The sequence below is a fragment of the Chelonoidis abingdonii genome, chromosome 2 (assembly GCF_003597395.2).
Source record: "Chelonoidis abingdonii isolate Lonesome George chromosome 2, CheloAbing_2.0, whole genome shotgun sequence".
Taxonomy (NCBI): Eukaryota; Metazoa; Chordata; order Testudines; family Testudinidae; genus Chelonoidis; species Chelonoidis abingdonii.
Window position 1 is genome coordinate 21,831,605 of NC_133770.1, and position 27,932 is coordinate 21,859,536.

A 27,932-nucleotide genomic window follows, 5' to 3' on the forward strand; every position below is an offset into this window, starting at 1 on the left:
CTGTGCCCAGACCTCCTCTCTAAACAATAAAGGAGGATTCTTCACCAGAAGAACCAAAGTTAGTGAACACATAGGATCCACGGAAGTTAGGAGTGTTCAAGCACTACTGTTAGTCATGAACTAACTAAAATGGAACATGGTTTATGTGCTGGGTGAAAAGTAACGGGTTAACCCCATCATGCGAAGGAGCCCCAGCCATTTGAGTATCTCTTGTATTTCAAATCACAAGGTTTAGCAATAGTTTCCATGAAGGTTCATTAAGCTGCTGTTTCTGCCTCTTACTGTTTTCAAGTCTTTATTCTTTCATTCCACAGTCTCCAGGTTTCTTAAGAGATGGTTAATGCCTTTCCTAGCACAAAAGGACCTTTCTGGCCAGGGTTTTGACCAGGGTTTTAACTGTTGGTAGTTCTACTCTGTGAGCCCCTGTCTCGAGCTTCCATAGATACCTGTCTGTCACAACAGCATTTTTAATAGATATTACTTCTGTTAGGAGGGTTAACAAGCTCAGTGGCTTGTTGACCTTTCTAACATTTACAGTAGTACATAAAGACAAAGTCATCTTGAGATCTCACCCAGCTTGATGCTGAAGGTGGTATCAACTTCCATCTGTTGCAGTATGTCTCCCTCCCTGTTTCCTTCTCGAGAAACCATGCTTACCCAGGGAGTCCAGCTTAGATATGAAAAGGGCCCTGTGCTATTTTCTGGACAAGACTAAGCCCTTAAAATACTCTTACATTGATTGTTGCCATAGGGAGATGTGTAAGGCAGAACCTTTTAGTAAACAAATTCCCCCCTTCCCCCTGGATTATGAGGTGTATTGAGTATTCTTATACTGTAGGCAGAAAACCATACCACTTGTCTTAAAAATGCGCTCCATTAAGGCTATGGTGGACTCTCTAGCTTTTGTTTGAGACAAGTTCCTATTGTAGAGATTTGCTAAGCAGCAACACTGAGTTCTGGTCACACTTTCACTAAGTGTTATTAATTGGACTTGGCATTGGTTTGGTAAAGTGCTGCTACAGTCCGTTTTTTGCCTCTAATCCTTGCTTACCATCCTCTGTTGGGGGCACTGCTTGCTAATCTCCTATAAGTGAGGTGACGCAGAGGTCTTTGAACAAGGAATGGTTACTTACTAATAACTCTTGTTTTTTGAGAGTTGCCTCTGTGCATTGAGACTACTCATCACTTTCCCCTCTGCCTTGGAGTTCTTTTTATGTCAGAATTTTGCCAGCTAGGCAGAAGCAACTGAGTTTGTCAGGGTGTGCAAGGTGCACTCCATTAGGTAGGTGGAATTCATTATGTTGTCTTAGCTCAAGAGTGCTCTTCACCGCCCCCCCCCCCCCCCCCCCCCCCCACTTCCATGCGCTGCTCCCACCCTCTGCTTTGGACCCCTTCCCTAGCGCACACCCCCCCAATAGCAGGTATGGTATAGTGGTTCCATAAATGGCAACTAGAGGCACCAGATCTCATACATGCAAATGCACAGAAGCAACTGTTGCAGAACGATAATTACTAAGGTAACCCCTGTTTATTGAAAATGCAGATTTCAGTATGATTATTTGATTTCTTTTTCTGTTCTTTTTATCAGATCTTTCAAAGACTAATTTATGCAGATAAACAGGAAGTTCAAGGAGATGGTCCATTTCTGGATGGAATTAATGTCACTATCCGAAGAAATTATATTTATGAAGATGCTTATGACAAACTTTCCCCTGAAAATGGTATGTTTGCATTGAAGTTCTACAGTATACTAAAAATAATATTGATTGATTGTATAAATCTCACCGTATAACTATATATTTGCCTTTACCTGACTGGAAGGTTAAAAAAAATAATAAAAAGGGATATCCCGAACTCTGAGATCCCTGGCACTTACAAGTGAGAGAGACACAAAGCTGAAGTGCTTCACAGCCCCCTAATGTTTTAAACTCCACTAAATTTTAATTAATCTGCGGGGAGGAGAGATCTGCTTTGCTAGATTTAAACTTTTATAACTTCAAAGCTACTAAATTAATCTCCTTAAACACTGACTTTTTGGTAGATCTTTTTCGTGCTTAAAAGGAAAGGGAAATGTACTGTATTTTATTAAATGATTGTCTTCAGTTGGTTGCCTTAATATAGTCCTAATATTACTCTTTCTTGTAACTAGATATTTATAGTTGCTTCAGGGAAAATGTGGTACTGAAGGTTGGGTCTGTGGTGTATCCATGATAGCCTCTCTGTTTTAAGAAGAGGTACACAGTATGGCAACATACGACAAGCACTCCTGTATTATCTGATGTGTGATCCAATTGTTGATTATATTTGCTGTAGGAACAGAAGGTGAATTATCTTGTATATTTTTTGTGTACATTTATTAACCTTGGTGGTTAAAAATGGATAAGTTACAGAACTGGTACTTGAGACATGAATTCTGTCCCTGGATATCATATACTCAAGATGCATATGACCTTCTGCAAGTCACATAACTTCAGTGTGCCTTTGCAAAAATGGAGATACTAGAGTTCTGGAAGTATTTGGTTAAAAAATTATTGAACTTTACAAACAGGAAAAGAAAGGAAGCACAATGTGAATTTTTCAAGTGTTTTTATTCAAAATTGTAATTTTTTTCAGCAATTAAATCTTGATCTGCAAATTGTTCAGACAGGTTGTTATGAATGTTCACAATTCACACTGGTTGATTATTACATAGGTCACATTTTTTTCTGACTGAGTAGCTTATGTAACTAATCACCATAGCACGAATTGTGGATTTTTACAAACACAATTTAAAATTTGCTTTTAGCACGTGCTTGTTTATTCAAGCCTCAAGTGAGCTTTTTGCAAGTATTCACTCTGTGAAAGCTTCAGTTCTCATACGGTCACAGAATGCAAATAGAAAGGTTCAAGAACAGAGTCAAACCAAACTTTATTTTTGAATCTGAACTAATATTTGCAGATTTTTTTTTCCCACTCTCTGCTCCATTCTGTTACTGTATGCTCTTTTTTTAAAAAGTGTTTTGAGTTCTGTGGATAAAAGGGCAAGTAAGTCTACATATTGTTGGTTTCCCTTCCATACATGTATAACCTGTTTTCATTTAAAGGTCATTGTGTATGTGTCAAACAAGACTGAAAGCCATTTACACTAAGGGGTTCTAGTAATGATATGAAGTTTTTCACCTCTAATTTACAAGCTCAAATTGCTATATCAGAAGTGACCAAATGCTGTTACTGATGATGGCTGTTTGACCTATATGAAATGACTCAGTGGTCTTCATTTCCAGATGGACAAGAGTCTCTATCCCCAAACTATCATCACATGTGTTATCAACTAACACACTTGTTGGTAATCTCATTGAAGACACAGAATGAGCATGGAGTTTGAATTACCTTTGAGGCACCCTAGAGATGATCCCTCCATGCCAGATATAGACACATTCCAAACACAGAATAATTGTTTACATGCTGCTTATAGACTATTTTCCACACCCCATCTCACATTCCCTTCCCGTTTCGCAATAGGAGGAGGAAAATGTTTGTGCTTGTGTGCTCTCTCTCTCTCTTTCTATATGTGTGCGCGTGTGTGTGTGTGTGTATGTGTGTATATGTGTATATATATATATATATATATATATGTGTATATATATAATGTTTATCACTCATTATAGCTTCTTTTGATTAAACCAGATTCCACATGGACAGGGTTTGGACTGAAATTGAACAGTATTTCTGTGTGTGTGTGTGTGTATACACACACACACACACACACACACACTGAACAGTATTTAAATATTAAATATATATATATAGACACACATTTAATCAACAGCAGCTATAGTGGGTGATAAATTTACATACGTTATATATTTCATTGTTTGTTTATTTTTTGAGTCAGTATAGTTGTATGGAATAATTCTACTTAGATCCGGGGTGGTTCAGATATAGTGAGTAGTATAGAAAAGAAGAAATTCCTAGAAACTGTAACAGGGATAGTTTCAGGATCATAGACTGAATTGGTTAAAATGGACCTGGAAGATTGAGTGCACATAGATGAGGTCTTAGAACTGATCAATAGGAAAAGAGATCACGAAAGAGCAATGGGCATTGATTTTGGAAGAAGGCAGCCAGTTTTTCCGTATGCACTCAAGTAAAAGAGAATCATTATAAACTAATGCTTCAGTGGTACCTTACTCAATCTAGATCATTTAAAAAAATAGGAGTGGAATGGAATGGAATTGAGATTTTGGAGACAAAGACCCCTTTATATGTATTAGTAGGACTGCCTCAAGCTCATGAGTGGCAAAGTCATGAATTATGCAGGCCACATCAAACAAGTGTTGCTAAAATCCTTAACCCATACCACACCTACATGTATACTGTAGATGTTATCATATATGTTGTGGAAAAACTATTTTAGAATTGTTTGAGTTTCTAAAAATTTACCTGGGACCATTTTTTAGCCAGATACATACTTACTGTAAATCCAACTGTAATAGGACTCACCAGAAGAGAGAAATTATAACTAATAATTAAAAAAAAATCTGACTCAAAACAACATTTGCATATATAAAATGTAATGGTTAATAGCTTAATGAACTTCCTGACAAGTAATGAATGTCACTGAAACTGAGAAGTTCCTCTTCTCAGTGGTATAACGCTCCCTTTTTTATCGCTGAATAGTCATAAGGTATTGGACCTTACAACTGTCATTGGTACCGAGCTGAACCTTGCCCATTCTATGTCTCAGGCCAGTATGACTTTGTGGAAGAGGGCATTCTGTAGTGGGAGAAAGCAAAAAACATTTTTCTGACTAGCGGATTTTTTTTAAAGTAGTTGAGTGAAGTTGCTCAGAGAACTGGAATGTTAGCACTAGTTCCAGTGAGATGGACTATTGGGCAGAATGCATGTGATGCTGGCATTTATTACAAGATACTGCAATTTAATCCCATTAATATTATCTACATATATGATGTGCTATATACAGTATGTATTGCAATGAAATAAAGTTTTATCAGCATTTGTTTGGTATTGGTCACATTGATCAACAACAGAGTGACATGAGTTGGCCCAAACAAGTGCTGATCAAAAAAAAAAAAAATTTATATTCTCCTTCCCGCTTGATTGTGCTTCATATGTATGCTAAACGTTTTATAGAAAAATGATTTTTCTGAAATCTTCTAGAGGGGAAAAAATAAATGGGTACTATATTTTGTACCCTCTCTTGGAAAGCCCGGCTCCCTAAATACCGTGAGCCCAACTTTCCACAATTCTGAGGGACAGAGAAATTACAGCTAATGAAATGTAAGAAATCCCTGTGACAATTACCTAGTTAATCCTATGCTTTTAAGATCTATAATCTAGACAGGCCTAGGAGCAAGGGTTATGTATTCTATTAGAACTCTACCCAATGCAATGGAATAAATCTCCTGTTTCCAGCCATTATATCTTATGAAATGTCAAACCTTATACCTATGTTGGTCCTGGACTGAATAATGCCCATCCTCTGCTTTGGGTAGGAATAATTTTGGAGGAAAGAAAACTTTCAGGCAGACTTTTAAAAAAGAAAAAAATGTAGGTGTTTGCAACCAGCTTTCAAGTGTGAAGACATCTCTGGGGCTGAATATGGGTGCAGCAGTCTATTCACCTGCAACAAATAGCAGGATCCAGAACTTAATGTGAAGAGTACAGATAAGGAGGTTTGAAGGGACATGATCAGTGAGTATCGCCCTCACACCACAGCTGTCAGGGGTGTGTGTGTGTGTGTACACAATATGTGATATTTTTTCATGCTCTTTGTCAACTGGACTTGGTCCTATAAATCATCTCCCTGAGATGACTGCTGATTTTCCAAATCTCTAATCAACTTTCAAACAGCAGCCTTCCATTTTATTAAAAAAAAGACAAAAGGTTTTCTTCTTTGCTTCCCTAATGCGGAATTTCCACACCTCACCCCCTGAAATTACAGTAAGGTCTAAGGTGCAGAATGGATAATATTCAATCCTGGACTAGTGACAGATTTAAAATCCAATATTGCATGAACCAGAATATTCATCTAGACTAAAAATGTTTTATCTAGTGGAGGAGCTGGACAACCCTCTTTTCTAGTGAGATACATAGCATTTGTTTCTAAATCTGCTAAATTGGAAGATATTGGGTCTTAAACACCTAACATTATTATGTAAAGAGTAGCTATTTCAAAAAATTCGTGGAGGTTGCTATAATTTCTCTCTGCCTTTGAGGCCCATATACATGTTCGTTGAACTTACTATGGGAAAAGAGACTCGGTTTACAGGTGGAGAGACATCTGAAATGGTGCCACTGTTACACTCTATAAAACTGGTGTACAATTGTTTTTCTGTAAAAGTAAGTTTTATAAACAGCATGTGTGTCCAGGTGGTTTGGTATGAAGTCTTTGTAGCATTCATTTGGAATGAGCTGTATTATTCACAAGTTATTTCTCTGCTTTTGTGTAATGCAACCATCTCAAACTCAAGCCAATAATAGATTTCTCCAACAGCACAATACACTTTTATATATATCTGTACTGACATCTAAATGTAGTGTGCATGTGGTTTTTTTCCTGAAACAAACTTTGTATAGGTTCTTTTCTTCTCAACTTTTTTCCCCCAGAACCTGATCTGAAAAAGCGAATTCGTGTTCATTTGCTTAACGCACATGGCCTGGATGAAGCTGGTATTGATGGCGGTGGAATTTTTAGAGAATTTCTGAATGAACTGCTTAAATCAGGATTTAACCCTAACCAGGGATTTTTTAAGACCACTAATGAAGGACTTCTTTACCCTAACCCTGCTGCACAGATGCTCGTTGGAGATTCTTACGCCAGACACTATTACTTCCTTGGAAGGATGCTTGGAAAGGTGAAAACTTTTTAAAAAAAATTATTGTTGTACAATACATAACATTAGGAGTAAAAATATAATTTACAGTGGAAGCTTTTTTAAAAAGTAAATTTAAGAAAGGAGTGAGTTGGGGAAGTTTAATGTTTTTCTTTGTCAGTTTGGAGGGAAGGGAATATTTGTATTTAATGGTAATGAAAATAATATTGCCAGTTTATTTACTCACTGGCTGTATAGCTAGATTATTGATACACCTGCATAATTCTCATTAATGTTAATGGTAGTTACGGAGTTGAATGAGAAGAGAATTAGCGGTATTAAATCCCAGTTCAGCAAAGCTTTGAATTACATATTTAGCTTTAACCACGAGTTTAGTCTCATTGAAGCCAATGGAAGTACTTACATGCACAAGTCATCGTGCATTAGGGTTTTAGAAACTATTCTTAAGAGCTTGGCTGCAAATATTTTTTTCATCATCCCAGTTATGTGAAATGAATATTTGCAGGAATTAGCAGGTTTTTGGTTGCACAAGGCACATTGCTAAATTTCAGAACTGTTGCTCTGATCATTTTTAACAAATGTGACCACTGTCAAAGTTAGAATCAGGACTCGCAATTTGTCAGACCACTCTGTTTATTAGCGTAGCGCTTCGCCAATAACATTTAGAATATGTGAGTAGCCATGCAAGGCTTAAACAGTCTTATTAATACAGATAAAAGAGCAGGAGTTAGACAAAGGGACAAAGAAAGCAACAGACAGTGAAAACCACTTAGGGCACAGCATGCATATCCCACGTCCTTACTAACAGTTATCAATCTAAGGCTAATACTTCACCAATTGCCCTTAAATGGTGCAATTGTTCTATGTTAATGTCTGTATTCCTGACACCTGGATTGCAACATTCCAACAATTTTGCTTAAAGGTACAGACAACATTTCTTTAATCCTCTTTATTTTAATAAATTTATTCTATTTCACAATCCCTCTTTTGGTCAGGCGTACGCCCATGACCAACCTCACTGGGTTCCACAAATTACCGTTCCTTATCTCTTTGTTCATCAGTGTATTCAAAACCATCATATTACACTCTCTTTTGGGCAGTCATCTGAGTGACACATTCTGGATACAACAGGAGATTAACTGAAAGCATACAAAAATCACTAAGATTCCAAACAGGATGTTAGGCTCCTGAACAACCAGCTTCCTATGCCAGAGAAATTGAACGGTTACTTAGCCACTTCCATAAAGAACTCGGCTCTTCATGAGGAAGATATGCATTTATTCTAGTAGGCTAGCGCGTATTACTCATTGGTATTGTTCAGGTATAAACACACAACTTCTTTCCCAATGAGAGCACAGGTCCTCCTTTGGCCGCCAGCACTATGTCTAATGCTTGACGGTTTTGGAGGCACCGTCGGATCACCCTTGTTTCTGTGGCCGGTTTTTAAACTTTCTCCGGTTTCTTTGCCATTATTTCAACACTGCTTGTAACTTAGGGTCTTTTTGCATTGGTATACTCACCCACAAGTGGATAAGGGACGTGCCAATGGCTTCTTCCAAGTTAAGGGCTTATTGTGTATGTATATACCATAGGGCATCTGTTAAGTCCTCTTTTTCTCCTGAATTCGGAGGTGTTTCTGGAAGGACTCTATACTCGGAATTGTGGGAAGAGTTGGAGCAGGATAACAGATACCTGACCTAGTTAGCTGGGATACAGTATAAGCTTTGGTTCCCAACCCAGTGATGGCTATTAAGCCGGAAGGGTGATTGCATCCCATTTTACATAGATATCTTGCAAATGAGGAGTAATATCCTCCAAAGGGCACAGGGTAATCCTCTTATGAGGAGTGGTAGTGTTTGTATGGCATTGGAAGAATGTATATTTGTATACTAGATTACTGTAGGGGGAACATGAGAGTGATTTTCTGTTGGATCCAGGTTGAGAAAATTCATATCCCCATACCAGCCGCACTCTTTAGTTTTTGTTTGAACATATCCATACCATTTGCCACAATATGCTGAAGGCAATGCTTTTTCCCAGATCCAGCCCTGTCCATTACACACCCAACACCAATGACCTTTTCCCCCACACTTATCCATTTATGATCATTATTCCCACTGTTTCCCAAATGTCATTACTGTTCCATGTTTTGTTAAATGGACAAGGTCTTCCAGTAAGGTCTGGGGAACAGTGGATAGCCAGGACAGGAACAAACCAGTGAGAGTGGGCTGGGAGTGGTGGCGCAGACCCAGCATTTAGAAATGTTAAGGGTCTGAAACTATCCACAATAGCTGCTGGATAGAAGTTGTCATTGTGGGCTTCCAGACCTTAAGATACCACGCGAGAAACAGGGACCACCAAGGTGCATGTGGAGGTAAGGCCCTTCTGGTTCTGACAACCTCAACTGGGGAACCGCCAGTCGCAGTTGTATGCACCAGGGCAGCAGGCGCTAGGCTCACTACTGCTGCTTCTCGGGCCTTGCTTTAGGTTGTCGTCTGCTTCTGGCAACCTTTACGAGAGCGTAGATTGTAAGGTATTGCAGGCTGTTCCTCTACGTGGTCTTCTGGAGTCAAAACTGACTCTGCGCAGTCCTGAGGTGTTGATTGGTTTGCCGGGGAGGGTGTCTTTTTACACTGTAAAGCATGTATCCATGCTGCGATGCCAGATAGCTTAACAGCTGTCTGGGTAGTAAGCAGTACCTGATAAGGACCCTTCCACCGAGGTTCTGAGGCGTGTTTTCGATGGTGATGCCGTACGTAGACCCAGTCACCTGGCTCAAGGTTGTGGCAGGAGTCAGAGGTGGGTTCCGTCGGTGCGGGATCGACGGCCGCGGCTCCCCCCTTGACTCCGCTTCCGCCTCTCGCCCTGGTGGAGTTCCAGAGTTGATGGGGAGCGCGTTCGGGGATTGATTTATCATGTCTAGATGAGATGTGATAAATCAATCCCTGGTGGGTAGTGTGGACATACTCTTAGTATAGTTCTTGTCAACATTCTTTAAAGCCAGGAACTTCTAACCAGTAATTTTGAGCATTTGTATTTCAGCTGTAAACACAGCAATGATTGCTATTGTTTTAATTGATAAAAACTGTGGGTAAATTTTCAAAGGCACCTAGTATCCTATTTTCAAAATTAATTTTGGCACTGGTGTGAAACTCCCATAGACTTCAGTGAGATTAAGGCTCTGAAGTCTCAGATTTTGAAAATTTTACTCTCCATATTTAAGTTTAAAGGAAAACATTTTTCATGCATTCAGATGGATTCTGTAATTTTAGTCGTTCTCTACTACATGAGACTATCCAGATGCTGGAAATAGGTGTGCATAGGAGTGAGTGGGCACAAAACCACAGGTATACTGTTTCTGGATTTATTTATTTTTTAAAGTTCTGTAGAAGCAGGTTTTTTGGAAGAAGAAAAATTCAGTGCATGAGAATAAAAAAATGGTTATATGGACTAAAAACTGGCTAGAAAATGTAAAAATTGTGTGAAAAGTAAACTTTTTGGAACAATGTTTCAGTTTTAATAAACTACGTCATTAATGCAAGTAAGAACATTTTTTTTAAAAAAATTGTTTTTAACTGGACAATGCCCTCTTAAAAATAGCAAAGAATGGAATTCTGGTCTAAAAATTAATTTGGGCAACCCTCCACCTTTTAGATCTATCCAAAGGATCACTACATGAAGACTTGTGAAAGAGGGAAAGATCCAAATCAGCCACTTGCATTAAAGCAACGTATCCATTTTGAAGGACATGCTATAATTAGTAGTGGGCCAAAGCCAAACCTCACATCCAAATAGCACTGAACTATGGAAAATGTTATAGGTCTCACCTGCCTATAGATTCACAACTTTATTCTCTCCCTGGTCTGCAGGGCGCAGCAGCTTTAAGTCTGTTGGGGCTAGCTTGAGAGTGGGGATCACAATTGTTTAAAAGCTGCCTGCATCTCATCTCTTTTTTGAGGGCTCAGAAGGTGCCTCTCAGAGCTCCAAAAGAAGTTGGAGTTGATCTGGAGCAGACAGGGCTGGGAGATGCTTATATTTATTGGAACTATTTTTCCACAACTGATTGCAATATTGGACCCTTAATTTTATTTATTATCAGTTCAACAGCACTTCTATGCTTGCATCTTAAATATTAATATAAGAGCATGAGAAATCAGAAAGAAAAAGTGACGCTGTCCATTGCTTAGAAAGAGCTCTATCAGAACAAATATTGTTTTGTTTTTGCCCTTTGAAATCAGAGAATATATCATTTAACATTTTGATGGCATAGATTATTGTTGTATTTGCAGTACGTTTGTGTAAGGTATGAAGTGACAGTGTTATTTAATAATTAGCTCTATCCAGGTGCAGACACCTTTTTACTGGCATGTTTAGAGAGCTGATTCATTAAACAGAAAGATAAGGCATGGCCTTGCTAGTCAGTACCTGCCAGTATTGTGGTCTAAGTTAAAGACATTAGTGCATAGTCATTCATCCATTTCCAGAAATGCTTTATTTTATGCATTTGCACAGAATTATTTAAAAGCAGTAGTACATTATTAAAAGCTTTTTTGTAAATAAAATAGGAATACTGCAAAGGAAGCAGTCAGGCATCCACAGCAATTTCTTGTTTGCATAAACCAAAAGACACAGTAGTGCCACTGAAAACTCTCACTTAAAAAGTTTCGATGTTATCAGAAAACAAATACATTAAAATTTAATAATTTACATAAATTCTGTGTATCCCAGTAACCATTCAGTGCTATTAGCCAAATGCGTTTGACTTTCAGTGATGTGTAGATTCATAACCAGATTTACTTTTTTCTCTTTTCTGTCCAGAGGTTTTTTAGTAACTTAACATGTATCCATAATGCTATTTGATTCATTAATAAAATTAGCTAAGGTTTAATAAAATATCTGATAAATCTTATATTTTCACGCTCTTTAAACCTAGATAATAATTACAAAATTGCTACCAAAAAGCTGTTAATTATTTAGGTTGCAAAGTCAAGCAGTTGAAAGTTTGGAAATGTAAGATTTACAGTTGCCCATGCAAATTAATTTCTGCCCCTTTGTGCATTTATTCTGTACTCTGAATGAGTCAGGGCAGCGGTCCTGTGGGAAATAATAGTTGTCAATCAGAGGTAGTTGCCTAGTTTTTTAAAAAATAATTCTTCTGTGTACAACTGCAAAAACTGCACATTATTAGCAGGGTTTGAATCTTGACACTTTAGCACTGCAGCACAGTTTTCTACCACTTGAGCTACAGGATTAACTACATTAGCTGGCAGTAGGAGAAGGCTATTATCTCTCAGAGAGATGGATTGCTGGTGATATGGACTATCCAAGGGTAAGGGGGAACCTGCTCAGCCCAGCTCTCTCTCGGTCTTCCTCTCTGAGGCCACGTCTACACTACGGGATAATATCGAATTAGCTAAAATCGGTTTTATAAAACTGATATTATAAATTCGATTTCAAGCGGCCACACTAGGCACAGTAATTCGGCGTTGTGCGTCCATGGTCCGAGGCTAACGTCGATTTCTGAAGCGTTGCGGCAATGAGATGACGGTTATCTCTCCCCCTCTGTACTGTCCGCTGCTATCATGAGTGCCCCTGGCTGAAATCTGCCGGGGGCGCAACGCAAAAGCAAAATTGGGATTGACTCACTTGGGACTGAGTCAATCCCTCCCTTATGGTTTCTAAAAATAGAGTCAGTCCTGCCTAGAATAAGGGGCAAGTGTATTAGAGGACCAGTGTATCAGAGCACAGCTGCTCCGTGTCAGTATTCACAGGGGGTGCCCCTGCAAACAACCCACCCGTTGCTTCCCCTCCTCCCCCAACCTTCTGGGATACCGTGGCAGTGTCCTGCCCATTTGTGTCATGAAGTAATAAAGAATGCAGGAATAAGAAACACTGACTGTGTTTAGTGACATAAAATGAGGGGGAGGCAGCCTCCGGCGCGATGATAGTCCAGGCAGGACATTAAACGGTGTGGGGGAGAGGAGCCCAGCATGCTGCTGCTATGACAGTCCAGGCAGTACAGAATCTTTTCTTTACACAGGAAAGGGAGGGGGCTGAAGCCCCCAGTTGCTATGATGAAGCTGGTTATTAGCCGTTCTGTCCTATCTACTGGGAGTAACCAGCAATGTTGGCCTCGATGTCAACATGTTAGATATTCATGAGGACGGCTACTAGTCCTATTGCACCGTCTACCACCGGGGAGGGGGAGAGGGAGAGGAGCGGATACTGCTCTTCACTGCTGCAGCATCGCGTCTACCAGCAGCATTCAGTACACATAGGGTGACATTGAAAGTAGTCAAGAAATGATTTCTTTCCTTTTCTTTCACGTGGTGGGGGGGGAAGAAACTGAGGAGCTGTTCCTGAACACGCCAGACACTGTGTTTGAACCTACAGACATTGGGAGCTCAGCCAAGAATGCAAATACTTTTCAGAGACTGCTGTGGACTGTGGATAGCTGGAGTCCTCAGTACCCCCTCCATCCATGAGCGTCCATTTGAGTCTCTGGCTTCCGTTACGCTTGTCACGCAGCGCTGTGTATCCTGGAGATTTTTTTTCAAACGCTTTGGCATTTCGTGTTCTGTAACGGAGCTCTGATACAACAGATTTGTCTCCCCATACAGCGATCAGATCTAGTATCTCCCGTACGGTCCATGCTGGAGCTCTTTTTGGATTTGAGACTGCATCGCCACCCGTGCTGATCAGAGCTCCACGCTGGGCAAACAGGAAATGTAATTCAAAAGTTCGCGGGGCTTTTCCTGTTTACCTGCCCGCTGCATCCGAGTTCAGATTGCTGTCCAGAGCGGTCAGTGGTGCACTGTGGGATACCGCCCGGAGGCCAATAACATCGATTTCCGTCCACACTAACCGTAATCCGATATGTTAATATCGAATTTAGCGCTACTCCTCTCGTCGGGGTGGAGTACAGAAATCGATTTAAAGAGCCCTTTATATCGATATAAAGAGCGTTGTAGTGTGGACGGGTACAGCGTTAAATCGATTTAACGCTCTTTAAATCGATTTAAACACGTAGTGTAGACCAGGCCTGAGAGATGAGAAGCGCCTGTTTCTTGTGTTGCCTCCAGAGCTGTGAATGGGATGCTGTTATCATGTGTTTTTGGGGATAGGAGGAAAGGGGAAGGAGGAGGGGAAGTATATGGCTTGACTTAGCTTCCTTTCTGTCCCCTCCACAACAACTGTTCCGCCAGCTCCTAGATTTCGCAGTGCAGTTTCTCCTACTTTGGCAGCAGTGTGACTCTTTAGAATGTTAGAGTTCAGTTGTTTTGTTACGCTGCCAAAATTTTCCTGAGGAAGACAAGTAAGAGAAGGAAAATTGTGATTTCTAACAGTTTCTAAATCAGCTAAATGTGAATGGAATTTCATGGAACAGTGAAAAGGCACTTCTGTGGCCGAAGAACTTTCTGTCTGATGAATTTCAAAGATCTGTTGCAAACATAGAGGTGTTAAAGCTTCTCAAAAAAGTTTACAATTTTTTTTATAATGGAAAGTGTTAGGTGATTTAAATAAACACTCCATATAAAAATACTTAGCACTTGTGTAGTACTGTGAAAACATAAATCAATCTTACAACATTCTTATAACTGTAACTGCCCCCATTGTACAGAATTGGAATCTGAAGCAGAAAAGTGAAGTGGTTCACAGTCAGTGACCAAAGGAGGATTAGAAATAAGAATCATCAGGGATGAAGTGTCAAAATATGTAATTTGGAACCTTGACATTATACATTAGATTATAAAAGGTGGGATTTTTGACAGTTTTAGTTTATTCTTATGCAGAATCAGCAGCTAGTTTAGAGATGTGTCTGAAAGATTGTTGAACAGAAATGAACTTGTTAGTCCTCTCATGTTTGGAACTAGAACTTTTATGGTTTCTTACTACCTCCGTTTTAAAACAGGCCTGATAGTTCTGAAAATGACTGTTTTGTCGTGTCATGACTTCTGATGTCTTTGACAGGATTTTTGTTTGCTTCAGACACTAGTATTCCATTACACTTAGACTCAACTGGTTCCCACAACCCAGTGAGCTATCTCCTCTATTTGTTCTTTTTGACTCTAGACCATTGATGAGGACTAGTGAGCCATGGATCGGTGTTCCTGATTCATTTGTATGATCTATCAATGTGAAGCTTTGCAGAAGTCAATCAAAAGTCCTCTAAAGACAATGAAGATTTGTGAAAAAGAAATTGAAGTTTGTTTTGTCATGGTGTTTCCTATTTCTTAGAAAGGTGGCAGGACACAGAATGAAGGGTTTGTTCTTTGCTTACTTTGAATTATGAAAGCCTATCCGCTTGGGAACCAAATTACTGGCAAAGTAGCATTTTGAGGACGTTAGGTAGAGAGGCAAAGATGTTTAACTTTAAAAAAAAAAATTGGTAGTAGTATCTTGATGATAGTATGCAGGGACATTGTTGTTAATCTGTGCTAAAGATCAATCACAGCAATTAATATTAAACTAGGACTGAAATAATTGATTTATTGCCTTGTGCGCATTCTCCTGATGCATATTAAAGAAGGTATTTTCTAAATTGACTAGATTGCACAACATAGTATAGTTTGTTAATATATGTGGTGATCTGATTATGGCGGACTATGTGCAGTGAGATCTAAGAGTGTTATATTAAGCTTAGATATTTGACAAGTAAAGTTTTAAAGCTGTATCTTTCAGTAAGATTAGATAACTACTGAATGAAAAGTTATTGGATCAAATTCTAAATGGCTTATTTTGACTAAATCAAATTGAAATAGGGAACAATTAATTATTGATTCTAATGAAATTTAATGGGTTACATTTCTGAAATATGAAGAGTTTATGTTGTGATTTTAATTGACAAATCTAACAGGATAAATAGTGCACAAAGTTTCATATTTGTGTTTGTCATAAGTAGATAGGTAAGGGTTAATTTTCTTTTACCTGTAAAGGGTGAACAAAGGGGGAACCAAACACCTGACCAGAGGACCAGTCAGAGAACTGGATTTTTTTAAAAGTCAGGGGCGGGAATTTGTGTACTCAGGGTCTTTGTTGTTTCCTCGTGTGGCGTAAACCTCCTTCTAACTCTATCTTATCTGCAGATATTCTACTAAAGTCTGTAGTACAAAAGAAAACAAGTAAATCAGGCTGTTATGGGCTTTTGTTGAGTTATCGGTTTATTGTGGATGTGGTTTGAATTGCTATTTTTTAAATCAAACTGGTTATTTGATTTTCTTAGAAGAGCCTGATAAAATTGATTTTTAATGCAGTTTATTGTCTGTATTTTCTTTCTTTTTATAAAGTTTTCCTTTAAAGCTTGTGAGTTCTTTACTAGGGACAAAGGGAAGGAATTTTTGTGCCAAGGTCTGTTACATGTGACAGGCTAAGGGGGGGGAAGGGAAAAGCCGGGTGGGGTCTTTTCCTATCGTCCCCAGGTGGAACAGGCTACAGGGAAGAGAGAGGAATCACTTTAGTTCCTGTGTTGAACTGTCTCTTTGAGGAAGGAGACAAGGTTTTCTTGGTATGTGATGTAAGAGATTGCAATCAATCCTCAAGTGGCTCAGAGCAGGAACCCGGAGAGGGAAGGGAAGGGGGGATTTTTCCTTACTCGTGTACTCAGATTTGAGTCGTGGGGGTCTTCCCAAAGATATTGTGGGAACCAGGCTAGATAGCCTAATCTTCCTTTGCTGTAGAAAGTGGTTAAGGGCTTGGCTACACTTGGCAAGTTGCAAGCGCTGGTGAGGGGTACAGCACTGCAACTTACTCGGTTCCACATTACAAAGCTCAGCCAGCCGCTGCACTCCCTGGCTGCAGCGCTGGCTGTACTCCTGGGCTGCTAGGGGTGTAGCGAATCCAGCGCTGGTGATGCAGGCTGCTATCAGGTGTGGCACTCACCAGCGCTGTTTTTGGCCTCCAGGGTATTAAGAGGTTTCAGAATTTCCCGTCTACAACCAACGGAAGGTACTCCCGGGCTCACCAAACACAGCTGCTCTTTGTCCAGCCGAGCGACCGGCGAGCTTTGAATGTACAGCTGTTTGCTTGAGGAGACAACAGCACGGCGGGGGAGGGAGTCCGTCGGAAGAAAGCTGTTTATCTGGTTGACAACCTTTTTACATTTAAAGATTGTATTGAGAGAGGGATGGGGGAAATGGTCAGAATTTGAAGGCAGGAGGCTCACAGTGTTCTGCTCGCAAAAATCAGCTCTTCTGTCTCCCGACGCTCTCTCAACTTCCCACCCACCCCGCTTTTTGAACTTGCAAGGCGAGTCGGGGTGTTGCAACAGTGATGTCTTCGGTCCAGTAATCCTCTCTCTGTCTCCCAGACGCTCCTGTACACTCCACTCACCTCACGCCACCCCCCGCTTATTGAACTTGCAAGGCAGGGAGCTGTCCGTGGTGTGCCTCCAATAATCTGAGCTCTGCATCTTCTCCCCTTCTCCGCTCCTTCCACTCCACCCCACCCCCTCTTTTGAAACACGTTCAGTCCTTAACTCTGGGATAGCTGCCCACAATGCACCACTCCCAACAGCGCTGCAAATGCTGCAAATGTGGCCACCCTGCAGCGCTGGTAGCTGTCAGTGTGGCCACACTGCAGCGCTGTTCCTACACAGCTGTACAACCACAGCTGTAACTCCCAGCGCTGCACATTTCCAAGTGTAGCCATACCCTAAGTTATGGCGCACTAGCTGTGCTGTTATAGCTCCCATAGTGTTAGATGTTATCGTGGTAATTTTCTTCTGCCTAGTTTTTCTAACAGTCGAGAATTTTTTCCTAATTTGTAGGCTATACTTTTTTCCCTTTAGTTTTGTCCATTTAGGAAATATCTACTCTGGTTTGGCTTAAATCAGTCAACTGTATTATTCATTTGTAGTGCAAGCTCCATTGGCAAGCATTAATTCCCAAAAAGGTGCATGTGGAATTAGTATGTTAACAAGCGATTGTTTGTACAAAGTCATTATTTATATCATTTCAAACAATAAAATGGAATCAAGGAGTCAAATATTGCTTAAACTTACAGTACTTTTGTGTTTGGTCAAAAATGATATGAATCTTCCTTACAATGACTTCAAAGGGAAAAGTAAGCAGTTTAAAAGATTGTTCAAAAAAGAAAAATATCTCTTTTTAGCAGATCATTTTTCCCTAAGTTTTCTGATCTGCTTAAAAGGGTCAAAAGAGTAAATCCCCCAAATAAAAGTTTACCATTGAAAGTTGCATGTTCCATTAATTATGACATAATATGCAACTCTGAGATATTTTAAAGGATCTGCTCAGCCTCTTTATGAATATTTACATACATCAGTATGAATTTATTTTCTAGCATGGTTATTCAACCTGATAATTCCTTTGTGTGCTGGTTTACTTAACCAATTATCTTTTGATTACAAAGTACTCAACTTAGTACCAACATTGTAAATATATGTCCAGCACTAAAAGGCTACTAAAATGTAGTATTTTAACACTAAATCTTTAGGAGGGAAAAGAGTATATTGATTGATTGTGATATTTATTGAGTCATAATGTATTTAAATTTTCTTTAATGCTTATGTTAGTGATTGTTTACCGATAAAGTGCACAAAGGTCTCTGCAAGCAGCTCTACATGGAAAGAATTACCTCATGTCAGTGGTCACTTATCAATTAAAAGTTCCATTAGCAGATTATTCTGTTTCTGGTTTGTGTACTGATTGCATTTTATTGCCTCTAAATCAAGCTCCTGGACAAGAAATAAATAAACAGTTAAAGTGTGTGGTAATGGCACTCTGATCTTTTTTCACAGTTGGAAACACCTAGGTCCATTTAAGTTAAGTTCAGAATATTTACTGAAATGAATTCTTCACTGTATTTGAATTCTTATTAAAAAATGACTGGTTTACTGATATGAATGTTGATTTATCTTGATGAAGTGTGTGTAGAGGTTAGGAAATAATAGATAACTGGACTATTTTTAAAAGATTGTAATTCAGATGATAAAAGTAAAACTTTGTTTCAAATTTACTTCCGCTGTCTCATTTTACTTCCCATCAAATTATGTTTAAACCTGAAGCAAGAAAATTCTGTAAAACAGATCACTGGAATTTCAGTTAGGAACACTAACAGCGTAGTAGTTTAGTAACTACAGTTCATCCAGGGTTTTTTCAAATGTGCAGAATTTGTATGCATAACAAGAAAAGCAAATGATATAGCAGTTTAGGGGATCAATATTTGATTGATGTTGTACCAACCCCTAAGGCCCCACCCACCTGACACTGCATTCTGGGATATTACTTTGAGTCGAGACTAACACATGATCAGAAACAAAGATTGTGTGAGATCCCTCTAAGAACTCTTCCCACCACTCTTTGCCAATCAGAATCGGTTTCAGCCCCGTAGGATCTCCCCGAGAGAGTATAACCAATAAGGGCAAGTTCAGGGGCATGGAGACCTGTCCAGAAGAGGGATGTATGACCTCTCTAAAAACACCTCCCACAGCCCTCTGCCAATTGACATGAATGTTTCACCGCCTTAAGCCCTCCTGGAAGGGAAACGTACCAATCAGAAATAGGTATAGTACGAGAGTCTAGGCCAGAACCCTCAAACTGTGGAGCTCAGTATTTGCCCAGTTGGCAACACCACCCCCTGAAGCCCGATCATTGTGTGGAAGAAGCCATCTTGTTTCAAGAGTGTGGTTTTCAGAAATGGTGGAAACAGAGGGGAAACATGGCCTCCTTCATTACTCCCATGAGAATTATGGAATTCGTTTTAGTTTCAAGGCTGCTCAGTCACCTGCAGAGAAAACACTACGTCAGCAACAGTTCTGAGGAGCAGGGAGCTGTCGAGGGGAGCCCTTTAGTTCAGCTGTTGATGGATATGTTGGAACCTGACCCTGAGACCCAACTGCTCATGAGGCAGACTGACGAGCATGATGGCCACCGAACATTCACCTTCATGGAGGAAGGCAACCGTGGCTCATCAGAGTCGAACAAGGTGACTGTCGAAGACGTTGCTCAGGTAAATAACTATAAAAAGGATGGGGTTTAATGAGTAGGAACTGATCTGGGGTTGCATAAATCTAAAAAACAGTGGACTTTCAGCTGTTTGTTTTCTGAAAATCTCTTGACAGCTCGACAAGGCCTTTGGGAACCACACATCTGTAGCCCTGTGTGGGTAAATCTGTCATGCATCAGCTGTTTTTGCTCATGCGTGAGACAGATCTCAAGAGCAGACCTTGGATAAGAACAGAACAGAAGAATGAAGCAGCTCAGACCCTGTATAGGCCAGGGTCTTAGTGTCCGTTTTTCACAGTCTGCTGTAAAATGGTGTGTTAAATCAGCTGATTAATAAAATTTGTTTAAATTTGTCATTGTGACTGTGTCACATTCACACCAGTTTACTACGTTATATTATCAGTTCTGACAATATCTTTTCCTTCAGTAACTGTCTGACAATGAGGTACTTGCCATAACCTTTGGAATTGTGCGCTGTGAATGAGTAGTCCTGGAGCTTTTTCCAAAACAAGTCTTAAAAAAGGCAGAAAGACACTTGCTGCCCTTAAACTCTCAGGATTTTTCTGGCTTCAAGGGCGTAGCAAAAATGTACCTGGGCATATGCAATGCTGTCCCTTGCGTGCATTGAAAATTGTAGAAAATTATATTTTTCTGATAATTCAGGCTTTCTAAGTTTATCCATAAAATATAGGTGACTGTTTACATCCCTGGAGGTGATACCTTGTCTCTGCTTAACAGCATCTCGCTTTGCATTTGTACCCCATGTCAACATAAGACTGACCCTTATCACATAAAGTTTTAGACATACTTGTTTTTTTCATGCAGAGTCTGCGTCTTTTTGAATGCTCCTTGTACCTGCAATATAGTCTACAGCTAGGGCATCCTAGTTGAATGCCCATGCTGTCTGCACGCATTGTGCTTAAGCAGAGGCAGCACAGATACCTGCAAATGTTGGTGACTGTACAGCCTGTGACAGAACTCTCAATAATTTCTCACATCAAACAACTTTTTTACCTCCGGAGCTCCATAATAATGCTTATTGTACAGCAGGTTAAAAAAAGGCTCGAGATACACTGTGTCTCACGTTTAAAAACAAAACCCCGCCCCCTTTCCTCCACTTAAAGCACACCTGTACATTGACTTGTAAATGCTGTTCAAACAGTGCTAGATCGCTGAGCCTAATCTTTTGATCTGACCACCCCAGTTTCTCATGGAACTTTCTTGACCCATATAACAGTTCTGCATCTGTAGGTTTACTGTCAGACGTGACAGCCAAGAGACAGCAACAAACAGATTAGTACTGGTGTAAGTCAAGTCAACTAAATACAGTTTCTTTTTATGGATGATTAAGATTATTATGGATAGAATTTAAAACTCTACGGCCACCCCCATCCATGTTTTTTGCAGTTGTCACAATGATGCATATGGTTCCATCAACAAGTATCACCCTATTACTCTTTAGCAGTTTAGCAGCCTGATTAGAAATCTTCAGCACCCAGGTCATTCCTAGTTCTTCTTACTGAAAACAAAGAATTGTTTAAATTACAGCTGTCTAAACATAATTGAACAAAATCATCTGGGGCTAGCCTACCATTAATGTTTTCAAGAACTAACTGTATTCCCCTGTGTGTGGTTTCAATAACCTGCTGGCTTGAATTTTTACATTCAAGATTAACAAAATGAATTCCTCAGAATACATCTCATTCCTAAATCTACGTAATACCCATTGCCAGCTTCTTACTCACTCCATATACACGTCTGTTGGGGGGTCTGCACCTACATTTTCAGAGTGTTTTGGAGGTTTCTCCACAGAACCATCAGGTGTGTCTTCTACATCAGACACTATGTGAGAGTCAGCCTCCAACTCAGCTTTACAAAATCCATTTCAGGCTGTAAAACAAACACCGACACAAAGGTTTTGGTTTCTTTCTATCCCTAGTGGTTTTCCAATACATAGACATTTTTAATACAAGCATGTTGTCCCCAGGCACCCAAAAACAAAGTTTGCAACAAAATCCCTGTTTAAAAAACCCACCCCTATCTCCTGCATATGCCCTAAATCACAAACAACAATTTAATTATTAAAACCAAACTTTTAAAAGGACTATTTTAAAAACACATTTAAAAGTCAGTTACAGAAATTTACTTCCCATCACAGGGAAAAGGGATGCTCACACATGGTTATTTTTTCCCCCAAGTATATTTGGGCCTGTGGGTTAAGCAAAATTTTAGTAGTATTCCCCAAATGCACCAAACTCATGTACAACCTGTTGAATACCACTTTAAAAAACAAACCAACCAGTATTAAGCACAGTCATAGTTAAAATGGGATTGTACTTCGCACTGGTGAAATACAGCTTGAAATTGTTCTTTCCATACTAAACAGATCACACTGCAATAAAGACATGTATCATTATTAGTAAGGACAGCATGTACAAAGAGTAAGATTATATAATATATATTTCCAGAGTTAAAAAAAGCAACGTCTTGCAGTCCATGAGCAGCCATTCTGGTTTCTGTTATAAAAGACAGTCTCCAGAAAAGCTCACGATTTTATGCCAACTTAACTCTTTTTTCAACAAACTTCAGTGTCTGTAGTTAGCAGGTGTTTTGATCACTACAGCTCTTAATAAATAGATACGTAAGGAGTTTATGCACCCCTCTCTAAACATTCCCTTTTGTGATCTATGGGTGAAAATTTAAACTCTTATTAAATTCTCTTAATGGTTTTGTCTAATTTTTAGTTAAAATATGTTTTTCTGTTTCAATCAAAAACAGAGCACTATAGGTATATCTTACAGAATTAAACAGCAGATCACCATATACAACAATCCTTAGTGTTACTGCATCCTCTCCTGACTGGGGGCCTTGTAGATCTCAATGCATGTCTTAATTTTTTTCATTTTAAACACATTTCTTTTGTGCTTAAAGTTCTGTGTACTTAAATAAAAATGGATGTAGCACAACCATAGTAAACACCCTACAAATACTCATAACTTTTAAATGTTTGATTGTTCCTACGGCATGTTCTTGTTTTATAAATATAATGGAGGTTTCTGAATCCTTGCAAAATTTCATTTTTTGAGTTAAATCATTGTTTATTTTTGAAAATATAGTATTTTAAAACTTGAAATGACTTTGAGTTACTAGAAGGACTGACCCATAGTAATATACAAATTTCTGAGGTTTTATTTAATTTAATAGTAACAGAACTTACCTCCCCCACTTACTCTGAGTAAATACCCATCAAACCTAATTACTGATAATTTTTCCAACCTCAGCAAGGCCTAATATGCATAATCCTGATGGAACATTAAGAAAACATGGGCTTTGGGGGGAGAAATAGCTCAGTGGTTTGAGCACTGGCCTGCTAAACCCACAGTTGGGAGTTCAGTCCTTGAGTGGGCCACTTAAGGATCTGGGGCAAAATCAGTACTTGGTCCTGCTAGTGGAGGCAGGGGGCTGAACTCAATGACCCTTCGGGGTCCCTTCCAGTTCTATGAGATAAGTATATCTCCATATATTATTAAACATGGGTGTGTGATTACACCTGAAGTCAGTAGATCCACACAACCCCATTTTTCAATAGGTCATAGATAAACCATGGTAGTTTGATGGTATTGAGTTAACTCTGTTGTACTCAAATATCTATGTTTTATACAGAATATAGGATATTTTGCTTTAAACTTGTTTTTCCTTTTTTTCTCCCTTGGATTTTACTACATGCATTTTAGCTTTTTGCTGTAAATAGGTTTCTTCTATTAAAGACGTAATAGCTGAGTTTTCACAAACTAATTTATATTTAAAAGACACACAACTCTTGAAAACAAACTGAGATTCCCCATCAAAACTTTCATCTTGTTTAAGGGCCACATAGTCCTTGTAACAGAAACACAGATACTCACAAAGACCTTTTCAATAGATATTTTTATTTACAGATACCAAGTTTTATTATAATTTATCACATGCTTGTCCCCTCACTATTCTCTAACTTAATCCTTGCAGATTTCTTACCGTTAGTCTGTTTCCTAAATCAATGTTCTGTAACCATTTTTTGTGGCTCACGCAGTCAATATAATGGACTAAGTGGGTATCCTTTGATTTGGTAATTTTTGTTTAAAACTGTTAGAATCTCAAGCGCTGTGCACAGCATTTACCAAGGTCACCCCGGTAGCTAAATTTTCTTGGGTTAAGCACTGGCATTGCGTAACCTATGGCAATAATGGCGTTTAATAAGCTTTACAAACACAGGTCAGCACACAGGGTCTGGAGCATGCTGTTTCTATTCTCTGAAGTCCAGTTCATTCAGTTATGATGCCGCTGGTCTGGCACATCTATAACACAGCCCTCACAGTCTTCAAAAAGCTTCTCCCAAAGACAAGATCAAGGACAGCATAAACAGAAATGCTTACAGTAGACTGCTTGACTCGTTTACACTCTCAGCATGGCACTGGTTGTTAGTGCTATGGCAAGGTCCTTCCTTAAATCCATCCTCCTCCTCGCACTTTGTGTCCTCTTCAACAAGTTGGCTTGATCTTCAGCAAAAACAAGTTGGATCTGATTCACCTTTGCTCTCTGATGCAGCGTTGTACAGCATCTCCAGGTCTTTTAGAAAGGTTGTCATTGAGCTGTGGAGACTTTCAGAAAAGAAACAGCTGTAAGTCTGCTATTTTTTGTATTTATGCCACCCTAGGTCAGTTCCTACTCTACTACACCCCATCCTTGACTGCTACTTTTTATAGTCTGTTTACTTGAGCAACATCTTTGCCATTCATCTTCTTCAATCAGCCATAGTTGCCTTCTTCCATGGCTTGGTGGCCATCATGCTAGTCAGTCTGGTTCTGAGGTATCCATCAATGGTTGGGCCAAAGACTCCCCTCGACAGCTCCCTGCTCCTAAAGTAGTGCTTTCTCCACAGACAACTGAGTGCTCTCAGAGCTAAAATGAATTCTGTAATTCTCATAGGGGTAATGAAAGAGGACATGTTTTCCCCTCAGTGTTTCCACGATTTCTGAGAAATATGCTCTTGAAACAAAATGGCTTATTCCACACAGCGATGGGGCTTCAGGGGTGGTACTGCCAACCAGCCAACTGTTGAGCTCCGGAGATTGAGGGTTCTGCCTAGATCCTCGTTCTGTTCCTATTCCAATTTATAAATGTTTCCCTTCCAGGAGGGCATAAAGGAGTGAAACCCGTGCCTACTGGAAGAAGGTGGTTGGAGGCGTTCTTAGAGGCATCACAGGCCCCTCTTTTGAATGGGTCTCCCTGTCCCTGAACTTGCCCTGCTTGGTCAAACCCACTCTCGGGGGGGGGTCCTACAGAGCTGAAATCCACTCCAGTTGGTAGAGGGTTGTAGGAGGAGTTCTTAGAAGGGTCACATAATACCCCTTGTTTTTAGTCATATGTTAATCTCAACCCTGGAAGTAATTACCCAGGGAGCAGGCCTTATGGTGACATGTGGAGGGGGCCGTAGGGGTAAGTGGTGGAGTCAATGGTTGATTGACCTGTACTTCTAGACTACTTTTTGCTATCAATTGTAGTGTAAGTTAGAATGATGTTTTCCTGTCCTCATTATAACACTCCCTCATAGTGAGTAGATGTGAAGTGCTTTATATTGTTTTGGTGATCAAAAATGGCTCTCCACTATTCTTGTAATACAAATATTCTTTGGTGTGAATCGTCATTTATGAATCAAAATGACTCAAGGTCATTATAGCAGAAATTCTCAAATAGTTTAATTGGAAATGTATTCTATGATAGACAATTAAGAATCACATCCCTAGATTTTTAAGGTATTAGTCACTAGTACATTCTCTGCTTATCACAAACTTCTAATCAATTTCAGATTTTTACATTGACTGCAGCAAATTTGACAAGCAAGCTTTCCACAACCGAAAAACTCAGTTACCCAAAATGGCTGGAGCTTTTATGAACTTGTACTTGCTGACCTTCAACATTTCCAGCAGGCAAGAAATCAAAGATAATACCAATTTACAAATGATTTTGCTTTATCTGAAAACTTTACTCCTCTGAAGAGCTGAGGATTTTAGTAGTGCTGTGGTATGTTGTGGTGGTTTCGTGATGTTAATAAATAACTAGCAAGAGTTAGTTTGAGACCACCAATCTCATCTTATTTTATATCCTTTGAAAATCATATTTCTACTTAGAATTCCAGAAGTAAAATAGTAGCATATTGAAGTAAAATAAACCTTTGCATACTCAGCACTTTTGAAAATTGGGCCACTTGTTAGGTGCCTAAACATGAATTTAAGACACAACTTTAGGCACCTGTTCTGTAAAGTCTTAGTCTTATGTTTTATGAAGCAAAAGGGCTATGCAGTAATGGCCAAAAAAAAGTACAGCAATATTTAAAAGAAAAATATTTTATATAGCAGATTTTCCAATTTTAGAATGACATGAGTGGGTCTTTCTATACTGTAATAATATAATACATTGCATTCATTGAAATGCAGACTGAAGGGCAGTGGTTACAGCAACCAAATAATAACACAGAGCTGATATTCTTGTTTTATAATTTGTTTTTCCATAATTGTGTTAAAAGCAATATGTTAATCTACTTTTTCTCACTTTCAAAAATTTTGTTATGCTCATGTCTATAAGAAATGATTCCATGCTTCAAAATGAGAAAATACTAGTTTTGAAAAAATGGTAAAATGAGTAAGGAGAGGGCAGTGAGTCACGATAAAGAAAAAACACTTCTTGAATTAGTTTTTATGCAGTCAGTCTTCACATTTAACTTTTGTTTAACCAGGCCACAAAGAATTAGGCTATTTTAAAGAGGGATTTGTGAACAGCATGAAATATAAATAATATAAGGTAGGAGAAAGTACTAATGATTCTCTATTTTCTATCATTTTTATTAGCTTTGAAGATGAATTTCACTATAAAAGTGCTAAGTATTATTTAATAATTGTTTACAAATAGCTAAATTAGAGAAGGTTACTCTCTAGATCCCTGGGGTCTTGAAGGCTGATGAAGGAAATAACTTAGTTTTAAAAGACCAGTCTTTCCAAATTCAGTCATTTCCTTTGTGAGCCTTCAAGACCACACTCACTTTCTAGGTGTTTTTTACTTTATCATTGCAGTGTTTTTTTTAAAGTGGTGTTGGGTTATAAAGGGTTAATGGAGAGTATGTAAAGTAATCGTAAATCATTTTTCCTCATACAGAAGATATTGGGAGTCATAAGTGAGAACTTATTTGGGCCCCGATCCTACAAAAAAAAAAAGCACTGGAGCAGAACCTTTCCTGAAGTCCCAACACACTCAGTGTGGGTGCCTGGGTACATGCATGTATCTGCTTTGCAGGTTAGGATCCTTAATCAGCCTGCTCTAACATTCATGTAAGCTCTGTTATTCCAAGCTACTAAATCCTTTGTACATTCTGTATTAACTTGTTGCACACTGAAATGACTAGATCAACTCAAAGCGTGGCCAATATTAGAACACAATACAAGAATTTCCCTTTGGAAGAGCTTTTCCATCATATCTGTCTTTCTGTCTCTGACCATAATACGCAGATCTAATGTGCCTGTGTAGTACGTAAGTAGTAGGGTAATGGACAGTATACATAGCCTTAGGATGTGTGGCATGTGCTCCGTATTGTGCTGAATATAGAAAAGGTGTAGTCCCTGCCCTGAGGATTGTTTTGATGATACATGATAACAGCATTCTCAAAACATGTTAGCTTATCTTCTTCTGCTGTCTCTGTGATATTCTGTTATCTCCTGCCCATCCACAAATGTTCCTCAGAATTTCAACTCTCAACTTTTCCACTTTGAGTGTCACTCATTAAGTAATAAATTCACCATCTGAGTTTCTAAAATGCCCTTAACTGACCATAATAATGTCTCATCACATTACAGTAGGAAGATGCAACATCAGGACATTGGGCTACAACTGCCAAGAGACACTGTCAGCTTTGATAACCCTGGAAAAATGTCATTTATTCATTTTTAGCCTCTTAAAACTTTTAAAACATCAGAAAAAATGAGTATAAAAATATTCTAAAAGTTTTGTGTGTCCCTATCTTACTCTACCCATTCCTGTCTTCAATATCATAAGCAATAATATGTTTAAAACCTTTTTTTAAAACCTGAGTGTTATGATATAT

General features: G+C 39.1%; 2 protein-coding genes across 2 annotated transcripts in view; both read left to right on the plus strand.

The window, feature by feature from the left end:
• Nucleotides 1-27,932, plus strand: part of NOM1 (nucleolar protein with MIF4G domain 1) — a 368,675-nt gene that overhangs the window by 280,355 nt on the left and 60,388 nt on the right. The gene's annotated exons all lie outside the window — the stretch shown is intronic.
• The window catches only part of UBE3C (ubiquitin protein ligase E3C), a 189,246-nt gene that overhangs the window by 114,516 nt on the left and 46,798 nt on the right, over nt 1-27,932 (plus strand). The window contains exons 17-18 of the mRNA XM_032783876.2: nt 1,589-1,721; nt 6,610-6,857. Coding sequence (XP_032639767.1) covers nt 1,589-1,721; nt 6,610-6,857 — 381 coding nt within the window. The remainder of the gene's footprint in view (nt 1-1,588; nt 1,722-6,609; nt 6,858-27,932) is intronic.